At 51.3% G+C, this 21,050-nt stretch overlaps 3 protein-coding genes across 4 annotated transcripts; 1 reads left to right on the top strand and 2 right to left on the bottom strand.

Annotated features, from left to right (window-relative positions):
* The first annotated feature begins 235 nt into the window (after positions 1–235).
* nsd2 (nuclear receptor binding SET domain protein 2) lies at positions 236–9,474 on the top strand. The gene is made up of 23 exons (XM_057011758.1): positions 236–406; positions 1,563–2,212; positions 2,413–2,572; positions 2,663–2,829; positions 2,991–3,326; positions 3,408–3,606; positions 3,691–3,753; positions 3,834–3,943; positions 4,012–4,117; positions 4,198–4,313; positions 4,418–4,507; positions 4,583–4,706; positions 4,870–5,070; positions 5,142–5,321; positions 5,411–5,567; positions 5,643–5,845; positions 5,947–6,050; positions 6,131–6,400; positions 6,488–6,604; positions 6,800–6,941; positions 7,017–7,123; positions 7,202–7,400; positions 7,521–9,474. The coding sequence occupies exons 2-23, from the start codon at positions 1,592–1,594 to the stop codon at positions 7,808–7,810; spliced, it is 4,062 nt and encodes a 1,353-aa protein (XP_056867738.1). The 5' UTR covers positions 236–406; positions 1,563–1,591; the 3' UTR covers positions 7,811–9,474.
* Positions 9,475–10,258: 784 nt separating this feature from the next.
* On the bottom strand, positions 10,259–17,063 carry jade1 (jade family PHD finger 1). The gene is given in 12 exon segments (XM_057011759.1): positions 10,259–11,819; positions 12,010–12,127; positions 12,233–12,279; positions 12,282–12,831; positions 12,971–13,087; positions 13,405–13,572; positions 13,643–13,854; positions 13,940–14,124; positions 14,221–14,378; positions 14,773–14,840; positions 15,350–15,432; positions 16,847–17,063. Coding segments are annotated over 11 exon segments (2,604 nt in total). The 5' UTR covers positions 15,399–15,432; positions 16,847–17,063; the 3' UTR covers positions 10,259–10,887.
* A 29-nt stretch (positions 17,064–17,092) lies between these two features.
* asmt2 (acetylserotonin O-methyltransferase 2) lies at positions 17,093–20,771 on the bottom strand. Of its 2 annotated transcripts, none has more exons than XM_057011766.1 (8): positions 20,428–20,771; positions 19,690–19,864; positions 19,492–19,624; positions 19,310–19,378; positions 19,124–19,242; positions 18,898–19,035; positions 18,673–18,795; positions 17,093–18,535 (listed from the first exon to the last, which is right to left on the bottom strand). In XM_057011766.1, the coding sequence occupies exons 1-8, from the start codon at positions 20,506–20,508 to the stop codon at positions 18,324–18,326; spliced, it is 1,050 nt and encodes a 349-aa protein (XP_056867746.1). In that variant the 5' UTR covers positions 20,509–20,771; the 3' UTR covers positions 17,093–18,323. The 2 variants fall into 2 exon arrangements, with proteins under 2 accessions (XP_056867746.1, XP_056867747.1); XM_057011767.1 differs by having other exon boundaries at positions 19,492–19,621; positions 20,428–20,769.
* Positions 20,772–21,050: the final 279 nt, after the last annotated feature.

Here is a 21,050-nt window from a genome sequence, read left to right as displayed (position 1 = left end):
AGGTTGCTGTTCTTGTTATCAACCAGAGAAATGGACGCACAAGTTTAGGGGTGAGTTTTATGATATTTTTGAGAAAATAAAAAAGCAGCAGCGAGGCTGTCAATCCAACAACAAGATGTCCACTTCATTACATTTGTCCTTCCACTAATAATAGCAGCGTTCCCACACGACGCGGCCGCCGGGGACGCCCCGGGACGGAGCCGCTTCCAGCTCGGGTTTTTTTTGAAAGGGCCGGTTGGAGCTGCTCTCCGCTCCCAACCAATCGGAAGTCAGTATTTTTCGCGCTGGTCGACCGGACAGTTTGAGTTTCCCGCAAGCGTTCGGCTCGACTTGAATGAAAGTCCTTCGCAACGCAGGATGAATGCGAGCCTTGTTTCCCTTTAACAACCGAGCGGAGAACCGGCAGGTAACTACGCAGAAACTGTCGTTAACTTTGGCGTCTTCGCCGAAGAATCTAGCCGGCGGCTGTTCACTTGTTCTGGGTCGACCATCCATTTTAGCTTGGGAGTAGCTGCTAGCTAGCGGGCTAGCTTGCGGTGCTAACGCAGCCCGGAGTGCTCTCGGCTGGGCAGCTTTAGCCAACACGGGTCGCTTTCGGAGTTGGGTGTCATGGCGCCCGTGGGTCGCGGATAGTGCCCCAGCCCCGGCTACACGCCGTGACAACCGTCCGGCGGCGTAGCCGTGGTGCTCCGCCGCTTTTGTGTCTCTACCCCGCACTGTTAGCTAGTGCGTGAGGCACAGCTCGGGTGGCGGCTGGGTCTATTTACTGGAGCGATGTGTAATGGCTGACTGACGCGCCGTTGCACGGTAATGCCGAGTGTTTGTACGTGGAAATGTGGGATTCGCCCCATCGTGGCTTGTGGTCCAGGTGGTAGTCGGGGCCCGACGCGAACGCTTAAACGCTGTTTGAAGCTGCGGCGCCTGCGAATTTCATTCAACAAGTTGTGCGATTAGTTTGTGTCGATGAAAGTTAACGGTTCGCTTTGTGTTCATTTCACCCTGCGCTAATTAAAACAAGTACCAACTAATTGCCCTGAGATCACTTTTCCCCTTGAATCACAAAGTAGCGTTATCGCATCTAATTGAAATGCAAAGCGCTTAATTGCCCCAGATATTCGCAGCCCATTATCGGTACTCGGGCTCCATCAGCTGCTTCCTTTTCCGCGGGTTTCTCGCCGGTGATGCTGCGGTGACGCGGCGCAGGTCGCCGGACATGCGGCGGTGGGTCCTGCCTGCCTCCTACCTGGGTCCGGCCTGGTTTCTACCTGGTTTCTACCTGGTTCCTACCTGCTCGTCACCATTAGCCGCTAGCTGAGGGGTTTCAACAGGAAAGGCAGGTTTAAAACGTCGCCGCCAGAGATTTCCTGCACGGTGCAAACTTTGCTGCTCGAATAGACCAAAGAATCTGCATTGATCGTCCCACTTTTTGTTAGTTACACTTAGTGTTTATGTAAAAACTTTGAGGCTCAACAGGTCTTTTGTTTCCTCATCCTTATAGTTATGGAACGAGCACCATTTTGTTTGATGCATCATGTTAAAACCAAGTTTCTTGTTCTCTGCAGCTCGCTGAGCTTTGAGGGGCTTCGATGGGATGGACAGCAAAGGGAGCTCCCTGCCTTCGATGCCTGAACCAGCCAACCCCGTCAGCATGAAGCAGCTACCAGAGCCCCTCAGCGTGCGAAAGAATGGAGGAGACATGAGCAGCGACCATTCTATGCTAATGGACAAAGCCGCCGCTCATCTCGCTGCCACGCTACAGGACAGCGTCCTCCAGAAGATGGCCAGCCACAGTCACGGTAACCACAGCCACGAGAGGCTCAAAGACCTCACCTCCCTTGTGCTGAACGGGGACCAGGACACGCTTCCTAAACTCTCCACTCCAGAGCAGCCGTTGCTCAAGAGCGCTGAAGTTCCCACCACAAACGGGACCCACCAGCACAACTGCAGCTCCCACAGTGAACCTGAGCTGAAGGTCACTGTTCCTCAGGTGGTCACACAGCAGCCCCCCTTCCAACCAAGCTCTGTTAATGGGACCAGTTTGGCCACGACCACGGAAAGTACTGTACGTACACCGGAGAAGAGGGAGGATGCGAAGAAAAGGAGGGGGAGGCCACACAAAGAGAAGCCGCAGGCCAGCCTCAGGCCCGCTCCCGTCCCGGCAGAGCCGCTCCACAGCGTAAATGCTAAAGATGCAAGTGGAGCCGTCGGCGAGGTTTGCCTCTCTTTTGCATCTAATTAACATTTAATCCTTTAAATTTGCCTGTTGGTATAAGAATTTTTAGAAATCTTGAATATTAAGATGAAGAAAACGTGACTCTGGGTCCAAACATGTTGGATTAGACCCCGTTAAAATTCTAATCATTCTACCGCGTAAAAGGCTGTAACATAAAGTCTCCTCTTTCTCTTCTGCAGCCTGATCTCAAGCCGGAGGCCAAACACAAAGAGTCTCCTCTGCTGACCGCACTCTCTGTTGGGGATCTGGTGTGGACAAAGGTGTCGGGGTACCCCTGGTGGCCTTGCATGGTGACCACAGACCCCAACTTCAACAGTCACTTCAAACAGAAACAGAAAGGTGCCGTTTCAGCCTGCAGGGGTTGAGTGAGTTCTTCCCATGGCCCGTTTAACCGGAACACCTTTTGTGTCTGTGTCTTTCATCCTGCAGCCTCCAGCAGCAAGACGGGCGTCCTCTACCATGTGCAGTATTTTGGAGATGCACCTGAGAGAGGCTACGTCTTTGAGAAGAACACGGTGCCCTTCACAGGAGAGGATCAGTACCACGACCTGTGTCAGTGCAAGAAGCCGCCAGCATCACGCAGCGCCCACAAGAAGGTGCGTCCCCTCCGTCCTCTGCTGTCGGACACAGTCCAGGTCTGGGACGGTCTAAATGCACGCCAGACGTTTTCCAACTGGTGTTGCCAACAGGCTCATTTGCACCTGTCCCGAGTGTTGTTGCGGCCTCAGACGGACAATTATTGTTCTCTGTTGTGCAGATGGCTCCCTCGGTCCCCCGTAAGTTCAGGGCTCAGTGGAATATGGGAATTATTCAAGCCAAAGAGGCCCTCAACATGCCGGTGGAGGAGCGCATGGCAAACTTCCTGTTCCTCTACGACGACAAAGGGCCTCGCCTGAACCCCCACATCATGGAGAAGCTGAAACCAGAAGCCAGCTTGGATCGTGACCCCGAGTTCAGGGCGCAGCCAGATCTCCCTTCACAGCCAGCAGATCCTCTGGGAGATCTCACGGCTCAGTTCTCCAACAGCACTTCAGCCGAGATGAAGGGCGCCGTTTCTTCCAAAGAAATGCTTCATCCCCCCGCAGAGAGCCAGGTGAGAAGAGCGTGGTCACATCGGGTCCTTTAGGTGGGAGCCTGCCCGACCTCAGCCACGCTGTGCCTGTTGTTTTTGTAGGATCCTCTTAGTTCTGCAGCGGAAGCACAAGCCGACACGTCCCAGGAAATAAAAGGGTCCGAACAGACTCGGTCAGCCAAAAAAACAGTGAGGAGAAAAAAGTCTGCAGCGGAAAACAGTTCAGATCCTGTGAAGAAAAAGCGTAAAACGGCGCAGAGTCGTCCAACAGAAGACGCTCCAGAGTCCTTCTCAGTTACAGGTTAGTGGGGGGGTTAAAGGTCAGCAGGCACCCCTCAGGCAGGAGGGGGCGGGGGGTAAATCTGCTTCATTTGTGTCTGTTCAGGTCAAGGTGTCAAGAAAAGGCAAAAGAAAAATATTGCCGCTAAGCAGAGGACGGATTCTGCAGGTGGTGTTTCTATTCCGGAATCTCTGAAATGAAGAATAGTTCTTGGGGATTTTGACCTTTTTCTCCTCCTTTGATCGTAGCTGAGCAAGATCCCAAAACGTCCCCTGAGAGGCCACTGAGTGGCGAGGCAGCAGTCAAAGGTCCGGGCCTCAAAAAGAGGCGCAAAATCAATAAAGAGGCAGAAAAAGAGGTGAGATCGAAGTCCTTGACGAGCGGCTGCTCTCACTTCTCATCCAAATAACCTGTTAACGTCTTCAGGCCGGCTCCTCGGAGGAAAGCAGCAAAAAGAGGAGAAGAAATAAACCAGAGAAAGACGTGACAGGAACCCAGAAGCAACAGAAAAAAGCAGCCGAACTCCTCACTGGTAGATCGTCTTGTCTCTGAACAGATCACATCCTGTTAAGCTGCTTGATGATCTTTGGAATCCACTCCTGCTTTTCTCAGATGATCAAAACGCAGAGAAACCAAAGCGCAAGAGGAAAAGGAGACAGGATGGAGAGAACCAGGCTGCAGCCTCCAAGGCCAAGAAGAGGAGGCTGTCGCCGTGTCCCGATCCTGAGGTGAGCTACAGGAGCCCACTGCAGCCTGAGGTCCACCAGGAGACCCACCAGATCCCTGGCGATGGCTTCAGAACTTCTGGGATCATTTGCTGTTTCTGCTGCAGGTCTCTGGGGGCGAAGAGCGTCCAGACTCGCCCATCGACAGCCTGGACGGCACCAAGAAGGGAGAACGTAAGAAAGAGTTCGTCTGCCAGGTAGGTCGGCGTCGTGGAATCGCTCACATCCTGGCAGCTTCCCAACACGTTGCTGATCTCTTTTCCTTCCTCCAGTCCTGTGAGACGGCCGGTGAAGACCTGGTGCCCTGCGAAGGTCAGTGTTGTGGGATGTTTCACCTCCAGTGTCTGGGCATGATGGAGCTCGAGGACAAATTGCTGTGTCAGGAGTGCAGCACAGGTGAGACCCCAGGACGCCACGTGACCTGAGGCGCCAGATCACTGTTTTAATTGTTGCCGCTGTGTTTTACACCTGTTTTTTGTTTCCTTCGCGTGACTCATGGTTGTTAGCATGGTTGTTAGCATGGTTGTTAGCACGCTATTGAACTCTAAATGTCTCCCAGGAGTTCACTCGTGTTTCCACTGTAAGAAGTCGGAGGGCTCGGTGCGGCGCTGCCACGTCCCCCACTGTGGTAAGTTCTACCACGAAGCGTGCATCCGCCTCAACCCGCTCACGGTGTTTGACAACAAGGGGTTCCGCTGCCCGCTGCACACCTGCCTGGGCTGCTGCTGCAGCAGCCGCACCAAGCACAAGCCCAGCAAAGGTGAGGCCGCGTCCCCGCTGCCCCTCGGCTCTGCCGACAGGCTCTTAACGCCCGTGCGCTCTCACCTGTAGGCAGGTTAATGCGTTGCCTGCGCTGCCCCGTGGCGTACCACGCCGGCGACCTGTGCGTGGCGGCCGGGAGCGAGATGGTCACCAGCACCGCCATTATCTGCACCAACCACTTTAACGCCAAGAAGGCGTACAGGCACCACAGCCACGTCAACGTCAGCTGGTGCTTCGTCTGCTCCAAAGGTCGGTCGGTCGGTCGGTCTCCTCCTCGCTCCGGGAGCTGCGGGAACGCCGCCTCGGCTTTGGTTTGACCCGGTTTCTGCTGCTTCCAGGAGGACAGCTGCTGTGCTGCGAATCGTGTCCCGCAGCCTTTCACCCCGATTGCCTGAACATCGCCATGCCCGACGGGAGCTGGTTCTGCAACGACTGCAGAGCCGGAAAGAAGCCCAAATACAGAGACATCATCTGGGTGAAGTTGGGGAAATACAGGTGAGGGGAAGGTGAGCCTCGTCCATCCCGACGTTCCCGAGTCTGTCTGGCTGAGCTGCAGCGTGTCGTCCTCAGGTGGTGGCCGGCAGAGATCCACCATCCCAGAAACATCCCCACCAACATCCAGCACCTTCGACACGAGATCGGAGAGTTCCCCGTCTTCTTCTTCGGTTCCAGGGACTACTTCTGGACTCACCAGGGCCGAGTGTTTCCATACATGGAGGGAGACAGAGGCAGCAAGTACCAGAGGACCGGCATCGGCAAAGTCTTCAAGCACGGTGACTCTTCAACGTCCTCCGAGCGGCTGTGGACGCAGACGTTTGTCATTGATGTGAGGAGACGATTTTAAGCCGATGTTGATGGCGTTTTGTGTCCTCAGCTCTTCTGGAGGCTGAAGCTCGATTCAAGGAGATAAAGATGAAACGAGAGAAGAAGGAAGCTCAGCAGTACAGCCGAAAACCTCCCCCCTACAAATTCATCAAGGTCTGGCTGTGCTACACTAACGGCACGGTCGCCGTGGTTACCGCGCCCGTCATTAAAACGCCCCTCCTCTTGATTTCAAGGTCAACAAACCCGTGGGGAAGGTCCAGGTCTACGCCGCCGACGTCTCCGAGATCCCCAAGTGCAACTGCAAACCCTCGGACGAGAGGCCGTGCGGCTTCGAGTCGGAGTGTCTGAACCGCATGCTGCAGTACGAGTGCCACCCGCAGGTGTGTCCCAGCGGGGAGCGCTGCGGCAACCAGGACTTCACCCAGCGGCTCTACCCCGACACCAAGATCATCAAGACCCCCGGCAAAGGCTGGGGGCTGATCACCCTGAGGGACATCAAGAAGGTGAGCGCGGCGGGTTCTCCTCTGAGAGACCTGGATCTCCCGCCAGATGCTGGATGGGTCAGGACCTTCTGGTCTGGTGTCACGCAGGGCGAGTTTGTGAACGAGTACATCGGCGAGCTGATCGACGAGGAGGAGTGCAGGGCGAGAATCAAGTACGCCCAGGAGAACAACGTCACCAACTTCTACATGCTGACCATCGATAAGGTCAGTGCCGCAACGCGTTTGGCTCCAGGTGTGTCGGCGTGCGGCGTCCTCCTGAACTGGGAGCGAGAGGAAGACGCCAGTGTTGCATTGGGGATGTTGCGTCACGGGCGGCTGTAACATTACAGTAGTCGATACTACAAGCCCCAGAATGCACTTGTGTTTGACACATTCCTGAAGCGCCGTTTGTTCACGAAGGACCGGATCATTGACGCCGGGCCGAAGGGGAACTACTCCCGCTTCATGAACCACAGCTGTCAGCCCAACTGTGAGACGCAGAAGTGGACGGTGAACGGAGACACGCGCGTCGGCCTGTTCGCCATCTGTGACGTCCCAGCAGGTAACCCGGGGCGACCGGACGCGGACGCGCGCCCTCGCGGCGAAACTCACCTTCTTCCTTTTTGTTGTGTGGAAGGAACCGAGCTGACGTTCAACTATAACCTGGACTGTCTCGGCAACGAGAAGACGGCGTGCTGCTGCGGCGCTCCCAACTGCAGCGGTTTCCTGGGCGACCGGCCAAAGGTGAGCAGACAGCCCAGCCCGGTTGGGAGCGTTGGGGCGTCGTCTCGGCCTCCACAAACGTCCTTTCTCCTCCTGCAGAACTCCAACGGCCACGCGGCCGAGCCCAAAGCCAAGCGAGGGAAGAGGAAGTACAAAAAGAGGAAAAGCGAAGGGAGGAAGAAGTCGGAGGACGAGTGTTTTCGCTGCGGCGACGGCGGTCAGCTGGTGCTGTGCGACAAGAAGACCTGCACCAAAGCGTATCACCTGACCTGCCTGAACCTCACCAAGAGGCCCTTTGGTGAGAAACCTGCATCCTCGACACCAACTCTGAGTTAGTGGGGGGATTCTGCAGGTGTGGGAACATCTGTATCGTGTCTGGGTCTGAGCCCAGCTCTAAAGGCCTGTTGTCCCCCTGCAGGACGCTGGGACTGTCCCTGGCACCACTGCGACGTCTGCGGGAAAAACTCGGAGGCCTTCTGCCAGCTCTGCCCCAACTCCTTCTGTAAGTGTCACCAGGAGGGGGCGCTGCGTCCCTCTCCTGTCACAGGGCAGTTGTGCTGCCAGGAGCACGAGGAGCTGGACGTCCCCACCAGCCCCGGTCGGGACGACGGATCTGAAACGAACACTACGAGCCCGGTCGGCACCGACGGCCGTCCTCCTAAAGGCTCCAACGCCAGAACCAAGAGCTCCAAGAGGAAAGCGGAGTGATCTTGGATCCCTCGCAGAGCCGGAAGAACAAACCAGACTCTCTTTCCTGGTTGGTGAACCAGACAAACCCCTATTTAACATCTGCACGGTCTCCAGAACCAAATCACTGTACGTCCACATCAGGGAATCGCCCGTGTCTCACAAGCTCCGCCCCCCCGCCGTTATCGCAGATGTTTCCTTTTCAGGTTCAGTCGCTGGTGTGCGGCGCAAACACCGGTCAGGTGGATCCAAGTCACCCCTCCCCCAGCCAGCTTTTAAATGTTATTTCCACCCTCTTTTATTTCTTAGGAAAAAAGAAACGAGCAGGTTTGTGCAGAAGTACTGAAAGGAAAACTGGGCGTGGCCTCGTTAAACTCTAACAATGACCAAAATCTTCATTACTGGAACAGGTGTCAGGTGACAGGTAACCAAACGGAATGTTTTTATTTTTATATATATAAATATATAAGTGTATATATGGCAGATACTATGGACCATTGAGACACTATGGGTAGTCCTTCTGTTTGGTAGCCCTAGGTTACATTTACCTGTAGACTTTTGGATTTTAACATGTGATTTTCTGTTAGTGCAGTTTACTTGTGATCACTTTTTGTTGTATTTGTATACTCAACAACATAAATGGTTAAATCTACCTGCATGTCCAGATCAGAGGGATTAAAGATGGCCGCCTCACATCAAAACACTACTGGGAGGTTTGAGGCCCTTTGCTGGATAAATGAAGGATTTTTATTTTTTTGTTAAACTTATTGATGTGCAATCATGATCGATAAGGTCGTGTTGTTAAACAAACCCTTTTTTTTAATCACCAAATTGTCAAAACTAAGTCAAGTTGTTAAAATGTGCGTCCAGTCAGAAAACTAACTTGGAAGACTGGAAACAATCACAAATATAACATTGTGCCTGAAGACACCTTGATGCTGGTTAATTTCCTGCACGTGCGTTCAGCTGTTCAGGAAACGTTTCAGTCCGTTTTTATGACGCGACTTTGGTTAATCCGATCTGGAAAAACCAAAACGTTCAATTTTCACTTGTTAAGTCAACGCACTTACCAGTGTCTGCCACCAGGGGGCGTCGTTATCATGATCACTGTAATTACTGTCACAACCAGCAGGGGGAGACAGTCCCCGCATTCAGGCGTGACAGAATCTTCATGATACAGTATTTAAACTCCCAACAGTGCCTGTCAACTCGTTTTTCACCTTTATGTGTAAGTCTGAGCTTAAACTCAAACAGGTTTTGTTTTTCTTTTAACTTTGACTTCATTTTTCTGAAAACTCAGCTGATGCAATAGGGTATTTTTGTAACTTCTACTCATTTAACATGTTTAAAGGGCAAGTCCGGAGGTGCTGCAGCAAGTCTTTTTCGTTTTTATTGTGTTCTAACCTTGTTTTGAGTGAATGTAGCCCAGTTTTGTTTTTTCTAAGCACTGTTAATTCCCTGTAGAGCTGAAGTGTTACATGAGCATAGGGGTTTTATTCTGTAACTACTGTCCTAGTAAACCAGAGACTAATATGTACATAATGTATAAGTTGTCATAGTGATGCATCTATTGTAAATATCAGTTTCTGACTTTTTTTTTTTCTTAATGCAGTGCTGAAACACTTTTGTGCAGGATCTCACGGCTGTTGAATCGTGCAATTAAAAAGTGACCAAATCATCCAAAATCTTGCCTTTATTTTGCAGTATAAATAGTTTAAATCGCTGTGCGACGCCGACTTACGTGTAGTTTTCAGTTTAGTCCGATTCAGACTTGTTAAATTACAAAACAAAACGGGGGAAAAAAACTTTGCAATCAAGAAAACCTTTCAACATAAGAGACACAGCGTAATATTATTTTAATATTTTATTTGCTGCGGAAATAAAGCGAAAACGTCGTACCTCAAAGACCATGTACAAGAGTTTCTTTAAGGTGTCCAGGAGGAAACGAAAGTCAGTGCTTTTTGTTATTTCGTATAATGTGAATTCGTAAGAGTTTTAAAGCGTAGAGCTATAAAATGGTTGTGTAATGAATGTAATGTTCCGTGATTAAGGGCTGCTTTAACGGGTTTCTGCCACAGGGCGGCGCTGTGGCGCCGAGCTTGGCATCCGCGTGAACTTTCTTCTTCGGCGTCTTTCTTGCTTCCCTCCCCAGAATTAACTTTCCAGTTCGACCTTTTAGATTCACTTACATTATTTTTAATTTAATTAATTATCGCTATGACATTCAGTTTGGGAGTAAAGAAAAATGTTTTGTGGTTGCTTTATCCTCATTCTGCCACCGGGTGTCAATAGTAGTTCAACACCCGAGGGAACTTTCTTCTTCGCCGTTTTCTCCGTCTGCTCCCCAGATTATTGTTTTTAAACTCATGAGCATTAAAATCCTGTTTCTTAAACCCACACTGCAATGACACTGATGTTTATGCTTATCAACATCCCAAACAAACGTTGCGCTTTAAGGAAACAAAGAGATTTTAGTCCTCCAGAGGTTTTATTTCTCCATGAGACGCGTTTAATTTTGCATAACAGTAGTAAGAGCAGCGGCCGAGGGTACAAAACGCTTTTCCATTTCAGTGTAAAAATAACTCTTCGTACCTCCCTCCTGTGCCGTCCTCTAGTAGTGCAAACAAATAATAGGCACAAGATGGATACGATCGAGTACATTATTCTGCTTTTGTTTGATTGGTGATGAAAATGCTAACAGCCAGAGTTTAATTAGCATTACACGGGCAGCTTGACTTGCTGATTCAATTGACAGGACAAATGTTTCCCATCGCTAAGTGCAGCTAAATTAAATACTTTTTTTAAAAAATAAAAAAAAGAAGAGACACTGGAAGCTTGTGGTCCCAAGCGACAATCACGTCTTCTTCGATGGTGCTTTTGCCTGTAGATATCAGAGCAAGCGTTTATGTGGCAACTTGACATCGTTCTACTAGGAAAAAAAAATCAAATAAAAGGGTCAAAATAAAGTCAGACATTTCCCAGATTTACATATGTTACAAATAAAAAATAAATATCTTTAATCTAGGCATTTTTACCAGAAAAATAAAGGTACAAACAGTGACGCTATTCTTCCCCCACCACCAGTGCATCTTCGAACATCAAGAGGCGAGCACGCCTCGCCGGATGATGTCGGACCCGTAGCGCCGGCCCAGAGAAGAGTCGCCCCTCAGCTGGTGGGAGTGGCATCGCTTCAGGCAGGGCTCCACCTCGCCCTCGCCCGCCTTCGGGCCGTAGCCCTTGTTCTCCGCTCCCGTGCGGAGGCGGGTTCGAGGTTGCGACGGCGTGTTGGTGAGCGGCCGCAGCAGCTGCTCCTCCTCTCCCGCCGTCTTTTCGCTCCTTTTTGGGATCTTGAACTTCCCCCAGCTTCTGAGGTGACCCGCTGCAGGTCTGCTGGGCGTGTGCGAGCCGCCGGAGGTTTTCTTCAACCAGCCGTTGGCTTTGTTGGCGACAGCGGCGTCGGACAGCACGACGGAGCTGCTGAAGGGGCTCCTGGTCGCTCCGTTGATGCTGAAGTTGTTGCTGTCAGAGTTCCTGATGTCCACCAGCCGGATGGAGACGCTCTTCTCCAGATGCTTGAACCTGAAGCTGTCCATCACGTCACTCCTCCTCTTCCTCCTCCGCTCCTCTTGGTCCTCCTCTGCTTTCGCTCCCACCAGTTCCTCCTCTGGGGACCCCGCCGCGTCCTTCCTCAGGGCTTTTCTGCTCTCCAGCTTGCAGACTTTCACCGTTTCCTGACCGACCTCTGGTTCCTCCAGCTCCGGAAATGGAATTTCCTGGCTTATTTTGGTTTCGCTTTCAACCTCAGGCGCTCTGCTCTCCGTCCCCCCCAGACCTCCGCTGGGACTGTCCTTCCCGGGAGCGTGCAGGGAGTCCACGCTCTTCCTCTCGCTGAATTTTCGTTTTTTCACCTTCAGAGGTCCTCGTTTGGCTTTCAGACCGGACTGACCGCAGGAAGAACGAGACTGGGGGTCAGGAGATGACAAGCGGCCCAGGCAGAGGATGTTCTCCAGGTCCTCCTCTGAAGGATCGCCTGGAACAGAAGGTGGACACAGATCTGAGCTCGTTTGCACTTTAGATTTCCAGGTAAATTGACCAAAGCGCAGGTTATGTGATGATGAGCTGCCAAGTTCTCCATCGTCCTTCTCTGGGACGCTCAAATGAGATCAGGCTGATGGAGACCACCAACACTCACACCTGTGAAGAATCATCTGAAGAATCACCTGTGAGGAGCTGCTGATCCAGCAGGCGGACCTGGTGTTGGAAGATCTGCTCTTGGACCTTCCACAGCGAGCGCTTCATCTTCTCCCTCCGGGTCACCATGTAGGTCAGGTTCCGAACCTGAAGAAGAGCACTTTTAATCTAGAGTAGAACGCCTAGAACTTCTCTGCTGCTGCTGCTGCTGCTGCTGCCCAGGGAGGTGGAGGAGCAGGAGGAGGAACTCACCCTCTCCAAGTCTTGTCGGAGGTGTGTGAAGAGCTGCAGGCGCGGCGCAGCACTTCCTGTTCCCGGCGGGCCAAGCTGTCCTCCTCGTCCTTCTTCGGCGTGAGGAGCGGCTGGTTGAAGTTGGCCTTGCGCTTCAGCTTCCAGTACTGATACAGGAAGTCAACCGCCTCTGCCGACAGCTTCAGCTCCAGCGCCACCTCCTCCACCTCCACGAACTGGTAGAACTCCTCCTCCATGGCCTCCAGCTTCAGCTTGCGCAGGTTGACCCTCTGCTCCTGCTGGTGGCTGCAGAGCGTCTCTGCTCCGCCCGACATTCTGCTGCTGACCTGAGATGTGATGCTGGCCGACAAACAGGAAGCAGCAGCATCTTCTGCCTCCTCTGGCTCCTCTCTCATCCTGCCTCTCCTCCTCTTCTTGTCCCTGGAGCACTCCTCCTCCCCCCCTGAGTCTCTGTCCTCGGCGCCTTCCAGCCCTGAATGTTTTGGGCAGTAAGACTTGAATTTGACCTCGTCGTCCGCGGTGAGGATGGTGTTCATCTCCAGGCTGGCGTGGAGGCCACAGGTGACGTGGAAGGCCGTGCGGCAGTTTTTTGCTGAGCACTACGACAGAAGAGGAGACGGCAGAGGGGAGTTTGAGGCGGCTTTGGCATTAAAAATGGTGCCTTTTCCTCCCTCTTCTTCCCCCTCCCTCCTCACGCCGTCGGCCCGGCGTGGAGACGGGCTCTGCTGCTTCTCTTACCTGGATGCAGGCGCCGCTCTTCTCTTTGCACAGGCAGCAGATCAGAGCCCATCTGTTACTGGGAATCTGGGACACGTTGGTGATGGGCTCCATTTTCTCTGGATTGCCGATGCTCACCTGCACAAAGAGGAAGGATTTTGTTTTTAAATGTACACACGAGTCCCGTGAAGACGTTGGACTGGGAGCCAAACTGGTTTTCAAAGGTTCTCCCTGAACTGGCAGCGTCCCGTCATGCTGCTGGGCAGGAGCCATGAACACAAATGGGTTTCAGTCTTTCAGTAAAGCTCATAAAGTTCTGCTAAAGAGCGGATGAAGGAGGTTTAAAAAGGTTTCAAATGATTGATAAACTACAAACTCCAGCAGTGAAACATTTCTGCTGAGGATGGTCGGGAGAATCCACCCTGAACACAGGAGGATTCATCTTTGCTCCTCACCTCTGGGATCCACAAGGCACAGCTGACGTGGACCCACTTGGTTCCACTCCGGGTCGGCTTCATGGCGCCACCCTTCTTGGGACACAACTGGCATTTTGGTAGGATGCCGAGGGCGCAGATCCGGCAGAGCCAGCTGCCCTTTGGGACCTTCTGAATGCCGTAACAGGCCTGGCGGAGACACGCAGCGTTCAGGAGCACATCTGGGGAACGTTACGTCTGTTTGAGGGTGACCTCTGACCTGGTGCACGCAGATGTTGCACTTATCACAGAACACCATCTCGTTGTTGTCCTCGCCGTCGGGCGACTGGCAGACGTCGCAGACCACGTCCTCGTCGTACTCGATGCCCAGCCCCTCCTCCGTTTCCATGGCGTGCGTCATGTTCTCGTGGCAGCGGTGCTCGAACTCCTCCATCACTCTTTCCATGGTGATCTCATCCAGAGGAGGCACAGCTGGAAGAGCAGGACACCTCTGGCATGACTGCTCCAGAGTCCAGAGAATTCCCAACGCTCCCGTCCAGACCCACCCGGGACTCACCCATCTCTGCAAACTGCTCGTTAGCCATCTGCAGCCAGGCCACGTCCTGCTCGTTCAGGTCGTAGCGGCACATTCCCTCCGCCAGCGTCCGGATGTCCACGTAGCCCAGCGCCTCGGTGCCCGACGTCCGGATCAGCTTCTTTGGTCTGACAAACATGACCTCCTTCTCCTTCTCTGCCAGCGCTCTGCCCAGGAGCCGTTTCAGTCAGACGATGTGTGACAAAGATACATTTAGAGAGCGGCTCCGCAGGAAGCCGCCAGAGTGGCGCCGCCTGTCCTACCTGACGACGGGCTGCGGGATGGACTGGGGGCTGACTGGGACCTGGACGCCCTTTTCCCACTCCTGCCTCCACGGGTCGGCGAGCACATAGTAGTCTTCGGGGTTGAGCTGGTACGAGTCGTGCACCTTCATGGCGGTGATCAGGTCGGTTCTGAAAACCTGCAGCATGAAAACGAGTCACTACGCAGCTCCTGAAGCTCCCTTCACTCCCAACAACGGAGACAGTTTAACAGCAGAGACAACACACGCACACGCTTCAGGAACGTCCACGTTCAAGAACAGTTCAAACAGAATCAGCACAGACAGGAAGAAGAATCCAGTTAATCAGATCGCGGCGGAGTCATAGTCAGCGAGTGTGCACGGCGGCCGTGCACGAGGCCCCGGACCCCACAGCAGACAGGAGTGAGTGAGTGAGTGAGTGTGTGTGAGCTTGACTGAGGATTACGGTGATCAAAGTAAAAGGTGATTTCTGCAGGCGATAAGCCTGACAGGAACCCATGACAACAAGCAAGCAGACAGACGGAGGTTTGGGGTCGCGACCCTGCAGACGTACCTCGGAGGGCTTCTGCCCGGTGCTCCTCCTGGGCTGTGACGAATGCTGCGACCAGCAGGTTGAACTACCTGCAGCGGAAACACGAGCAGCTCAGTTGTAAATTTCCCGTGTTGATTCCATCATGTTTGCCAGATTCCGCCTGCGTTCCACCGGAACTCCTTCATACACGAGTCGTTAGCAGCAACTACAACCACTGCTCAGATTAAGCTTTTCTTCCCGTGAGGCCTAAACAGTAAAACTAGGTAAAGACATGTAACCGCCCTGCTACCAACAGCTCTGATTAACACGGTTTACGTGAACACCAGGACGCCGGGGAAGCCGCACGCTGTAATCTAACACGATGAGTCGACTCTTTGCTTGTAAAACCCACACGTGCTGCTATTCTCTCGGTTTCTGGAGCTTATTCATTCCAATGCTCCGTGCAATCGCCAACTCTTATGAAGCCGTTGAAGCGTTCCCCTCGTCTTGGTCTGATATTACTCACTGTAAATCCGTTAACCTAAAGGATAACACGTGTCCGGACCTCCTCCGGGTCCGGTCGGACTTCAACGAGCCGCGGCAGATAAAGTGTGCTTACTTCCATTGTCGGAGTCCTCGCTGCTGCTGTGGTGTCGGTTTCTCTTCATCGTGGTCTGGCTGCGGAGCTTCACCGGAGAGTTGCTGCATAATAAATGACACGTATAGAGAAATATAGAGAGCAGCAGTGACGGAACCAAGAAAACCTGATGCAGCACACGCCACATTTGCAGCACATCTCAACTTCGTGCTTCGTGCTAAAACTAGGATATTGGGGTGAAAATACAGCAGTTTTCTCAGTTAGCAAAGACCAGATATGGTGAGTAAATACTAGTTAGACGGGTGTAGGGCTGAAAGGACGCAGAGTCGCCCATCTGACACCTCCGGTCGGACACATTTAAGCCCCAACACATGGATCATCTGCAGGAATGATTGTATCAGGTATCTGACCGAACCTGAGACCATTCCTGTCTCCCAGCATAGAGGAGCAACAGTAAAAACACGCCAACACACGCAGGAAAACAACGCCCATGTGTCCCGACAGCAAGTTGCACAAACATAAACAAGGAGACGAAACGAGTGGAAATCCATCTGTGGTCTGTTCGAGCACACAGGTGGCGGTGCTAATGCCAAATCAAGCGGGGATCCACACCCATATCGACCCTTATTTCAACAAACACTTGAAAGTATTCGCTTGCTAACCTAGCGGCTAACATTAGCTAGCAAAATAAATCCGACGCTATGTTTGCGTAAGTGTTGTAAAGTAAGATAAAACGGACAAGCGATGCTATATTTTATGCAGTTGCAAAGCACTAGCTTTTAAGACAATATGTCTGAGGTCGTGCATTTAAATCATGTTATAATTTTACCTCAAATTAGCGGGGTGGCTAATACTGTTATGCAACATGCAGGCCCACCCACAGCCGGCGCCTCGAGTGTTTATGATAAACGTGGTGTTTTCAATGTTCTGCTACAAGCGTTGTCTTAAAATAACATTTTACGAAACTGGAAGGTCAGACATGTTTCAACGCGGAACGGTATTACGCTTAATGTGCATGCTTTAAACGGACACGGTAACGTCAGGCTGCACGTTTCCAGGTGACGTTTGGGGTTAGCAACACCGGCTAGCACGTTAGCGAGGAGCTACACTGATACTAACCGCAGTTGCCATTTAGCATTAGCCACCGATGCTAACGGGAGACTGGCTTCAACAGTGCCCGTGTTTGAACGGCAAGAATCAGCTGGGGAAGCTTACAGACTGCCAATAATTACTGAAACTCCCCGGAAAGAGCAGACATTTCAAAACCACTTTCAACAGCAAAAAGTTGTGCAATGTGCGCGGCAACCCAGCGGGACAGCGTAGCATATTTACCAGAGCTCCACTGGCTGGGGATTATCTTTGGCGCCATTTTAAATGACGATGTCGCGTTTTCCTAGCGGACAGCTACCGCGACCATACTAAAAACACCCACTGGTTCAAGCCCCTATATGTCGCTCTATTACCCGTGTGCACAAATCAAATGTGCGTGGAGTTGAAGAGAGTTTAGACGGTACATACAGAGCACGCCAGGCCGATGCAAGCAGGTGTTTTTGAGTTTGATGTACAGCGCAGTTTCAGCCGTGAGTTCCGCTTGACCCGCATTCCACATACACAAACACGGCGGCGGCCTGGGAGGAGGTTACACACCCGGTGCTGCAGTTCCAGCGGGGGCCGCAGGGGGGCAGCAGCGCGGCGTTCTTCTTCTACTGATATAGAATCAACGCACTTCCTGTCTCGCGAACTCCGTTATTTATGTACGACACCTTCAGCGTTTCCTACATTTATTGATGGTTTTTTTTGTAATTCATACATCGAAACACATTGTTACTGTTAAAATAGACAATATTAAAAATCTAAATGAAACATATATCAAGTTCAATTGACAGGAAAAAAGCTGTTTAATATAATAGTCCAGGTCAATGCAATTCACCTTTTAGGTAAATGCTATAGTGTAAAAACAACCTAGTGCGATTTAAATTATTTAGTTGGGTTTTTTTTATATAAAAAACACATGCTGTGATGGACTTCATTGGATTTAAAGACTCTAAAATTGTGAACATGCATCCAGTATTTGAAGGATGAGGGGAAGTGAAGCCTGAGTAACATGCAGTGAAGCCTGAGTAACATGCGGTCTGAAGGGGACCCTGAACGCCTCACGGGAGAATCAGAACAGTCACGTGATTGAACGCAGCACAGATTAACAACAGAACATCCAGCAGCACTAAAGAACTAAAGACTGACTGAAATGTTTCAGAGATGACAGACTGGTTTATGCTTCACAGAACCAGTAAAACGGACCAAAATTCACAGTTTATGTACAATTACAACAAATAAGATCCAGAGCTACATGCTACAAGCCTCACCGTGTTCCCTGGGTGGACTGTAAATTCTTATCAGTTTTTAATGTGAAACGCCAATAAATCACATTTGTCATTGGGTTGATCATTTTTGAATCAAAGTGTTAACAACAGACGCAGCAGATTAGCTGCAGCCTGGGCGATCACTGCTGCAATGGGATTTTTCTCTTTTTATGTTAAAAAAAACACTCAAAAAATAACATTATAAAGCTTTGGTCTTCTTAAATGCTTATTATTCACTTTTCAGTTACTTCAATTCCAACTAGCGGTTTGTTAGCATAACCCTAACCCCAACCCTTTGAGCTGTTTTCGCAGATTTTTACCAAAACAGTTCAGGCACAGAAAGCTAAAACTCTTGATTTGATTTGATTTAACGTTGCTTCTTCTGATGCATGTTTTTCAGAGAGCTCAAGCAAAGTTAAACTAACTGCTGGCTGCAGTTTCCTGCTGGATCAGATGAAAATGGAAAACTTTTGATGGATTCTTTTTATGCTGCGATGCAGAAAAATTGTGACAGTTTTACCTAAATGAGGATCTATGGATAAAATGATTCCAGCAGTGATGACGACCCAGAGAACATCAGCACTAGCCTCAGAATCTTCCAGACTTGGACGTGTCCCTCTTCGCTGTTCCCGAGTTCATCTGATGGCCAGGATGGCGTCGTAGGACTTACCAGTCCGGCACACCTGGACGCTGGTGAAGCCGGCCTTGTTGAGCATGCGTTTGTACTGGGATGGCGGATATTCTCGGCCTTCCGTCTGAATCAGCATGTTGAGGGAGAAGAGCTGGGCCATGACCGGCCCTCGCCTGTTCTCAAACAGCAGGGCCTCCACCAGCAGGATGCCTCCACCTGCAGGGACAGACCACCAAAAGCTGTGGAGAGATTCCTCTGGAGGGGTGTGTGTGTGTGTGTGTGTGTGTGTGTGTGTGTGTGTGTGTTGTGTGTGTGTGTGTGTGTGTGTGTGTGTGTGCCACAGCAGGTCACACCTGGTCTGCACGCATCATAGATCTTCCTCAGCAGCATCAGACACTTCTCCTCAGTCCAGTCATGAATTATTCTGCCCAGAATGTACAGATCCGCAGGAGGAAGCTGATCGCTGAAGAAATCTCCTGTGTGCAACAGGAAGTCGTGTCATCGCTGCAGACCAAGCTTTGAGGAGGCGCACGCAGTCACATGACCTGATCATTTTGTATGTTCCTGAAGACACTCACCAGCTTGAAATGCGATGTTATCGTCATCCTGAGCGAAATGTTTCTGAGCCATTTCTACCACGTGCGGCAGATCGAACACGGTGACCGAGGACGAGGGGAACGCCTTCAGCACCTCCCGGGCCAGAGCCCCGGTGCAGCCTGGGAGTGGCTCAACAAAACACACGGACATGAACGCATAAGGGTCTCATCGTGGTTTGTGGAAGGAGTAAAGAATTTAGGATCTGACCTCCCAGATCCACGATGTTCTGGAAGCAGGAGAGGTTAAAAGCTGTCGCGATGTCGTGTCCGTCCAGAACCCAGGTGGAGTTCATCAGGCCCATGAACTTCAGGGTCTGCTCCTCCGATCTGAAGTGTGATTAAAGAGCATGATGGACGCCACACGCTGCACCGAACCCACCCAGCAAACACAAACCTGTAAATGGCCTGGAAAATGTCCCCCGCTGGGAGGCCAAACGTCTTTTCGTTCTGGTTCTTGCCCTCCCTGCATGGACACAGGACAGAGAACCGTGTGGACATGTTCTGTTGAGTCCTGCAGATGGTTCTGGGACGGCGGCTCCAGAGCAGGTCTCTGAAGGTGCAGGAACCCACGCCTACCTGACGGCGTCCGTGATGTTGTTCCAGAGCGGGTAGATGGTCTGTGATTGGTAGACGATCATGTCGTGGAGAGACTTGGCGCTGCCTCTGGCCAGGTAGAGGTTCGCCACATCGGTGCTGCTGTACAGGGCTGCTTCCACCAGAGAACGTCACATTTAACACACACTTAACACACGTTCTACTCTCAGCCCACCTCACCTGTTCCATCACACGTCTCCACCTCCAGGATCTCGATGCCCACCAGTGTGTCCAGCAGCCTCTCCGCCCCGTCCACACTGGTGTCCAGTTCCTGGGCTATTTGCTGGGCGCTCAGGGGCTCCTGGGACTTCAACAGGAGGTCAAACACTCCGAGCTCACAGGCAGAAAAGATCACCTGTAGTGAAGAGCAGCATTAACAGCACCTGGCTACCAGCCTCCCAACCAGCGTCTCTTCTGCCTCCGGGTCCAGACGTTGTTCTGATTCTAGAACACAAACGTCCTGCACAATCCTTTGGATGTCGTTGAACCAAACCGCTTCCATATAAAGCCGGTCAGACACGAGACCGGAGACGCTTTGTTGATTTTAGAATGTGGATATTTAATAAATGCTAGAAAGGAACAGGGGGCTTCCCATCAGAAGATGGTGGCTATTTCCAAGTCATTGTTTTCCGGGGACCATATTGTTATCAATGCATTAATTCCAAACACTGAGTAACAATATTTTAAGAAAAACAGGATAAATGAGTGATATCCAAAATAAGAGTTTATTTAACTCCGTTAGCAGAAATTAGCTTCCACGTTTTTCTAATTTGAACAAATGTGAATTATTTTTCTCATTGGGGGACCAAAATGGATCCAGCAGGGATCCACTGCAGCAGATTAACTTAAAATAGAGTCCTGCAGAAATCAGAAAGCTCTGTGGAGAGAATCGATCTGAATCATGTGGGAAAACGTTACCTTGGAGACCCGGAATCCATTGAAATATTCCAGAAGTTTAAAAGGATAATCGAGCTCACTCTGAGAGAGATTCTCTGCCATGGCTGACCCTCCTGATGGAACACGCACAAAATCCCGATGAAATCACTGTCCGAACTCCTGAGAGGCTTCAGGATCAAGAATCACCGGACGGATTCCGCCGACAAACCGGGGGGAATATTTTTGGGGGGGGGTGGTGGAGGAACCAGGACGTCGGCGTTGTGTCCAGGAACCGGAGCGGGGTCGAAAGAGCATCTGCGGCTTAAACACTTTCGCTCCGCGGATCTCCGAGTGATCTTTAGTCGGCGGACGTGAAGGAAGCGGAGCAACGTCACGCCACACGAGGCTGCAGTTCCAGGAGCAGCCGGAGCGCCGCGGGGGCGCTGTTGTACTGTTATTGTAAGGACAGCGTGCGCGTGTGGATGAAATTCGTGACTGTTTCATCACAAAAACCTGATTTGACGGTTTGCTTTTTAATCAACCAAACCTTTCACACCAAACATGAAAATCATAATAACTGACAAGGTCTATAAATAAAGTCTTTTTAAAGGCTGATTACTGATGAGGGTAAAATACAAAAATTCCACATCCAGAACGTGTTATTG

This window comes from Takifugu flavidus, chromosome 16 (genome assembly GCF_003711565.1).
Source record: "Takifugu flavidus isolate HTHZ2018 chromosome 16, ASM371156v2, whole genome shotgun sequence".
Classification (NCBI taxonomy): domain Eukaryota; kingdom Metazoa; phylum Chordata; class Actinopteri; order Tetraodontiformes; family Tetraodontidae; genus Takifugu; species Takifugu flavidus.
Note: the sequence above shows the minus strand (reverse complement) of the source record. Positions and strands in the feature narration are given on the sequence as shown.

Coding starts and splice junctions, on each gene's coding strand:
- nsd2 (XM_057011758.1), top strand. CDS start 1,592: ATGGACAGCAAAGGGAGCTCCCTGCCTTCGATGCCTGAACCAGCCAAC. Junction 5,071..5,141: donor CAAGCACAAGCCCAGCAAAG/GTGAGGCCGCGT, acceptor TCTCACCTGTAG/GCAGGTTAATGCGTTGCCTG. Junction 7,401..7,520: donor CCTCACCAAGAGGCCCTTTG/GTGAGAAACCTG, acceptor GTCCCCCTGCAG/GACGCTGGGACTGTCCCTGG.
- asmt2 (XM_057011766.1), bottom strand. CDS start 20,508: ATGGCAGAGAATCTCTCTCAGAGTGAGCTCGATTATCCTTTTAAACTT. Junction 19,379..19,491: donor AACATCACGGACGCCGTCAG/GTAGGCGTGGGT, acceptor GTGTCCATGCAG/GGAGGGCAAGAACCAGAACG. Junction 18,536..18,672: donor CTATGATGCGTGCAGACCAG/GTGTGACCTGCT, acceptor CTGTCCCTGCAG/GTGGAGGCATCCTGCTGGTG.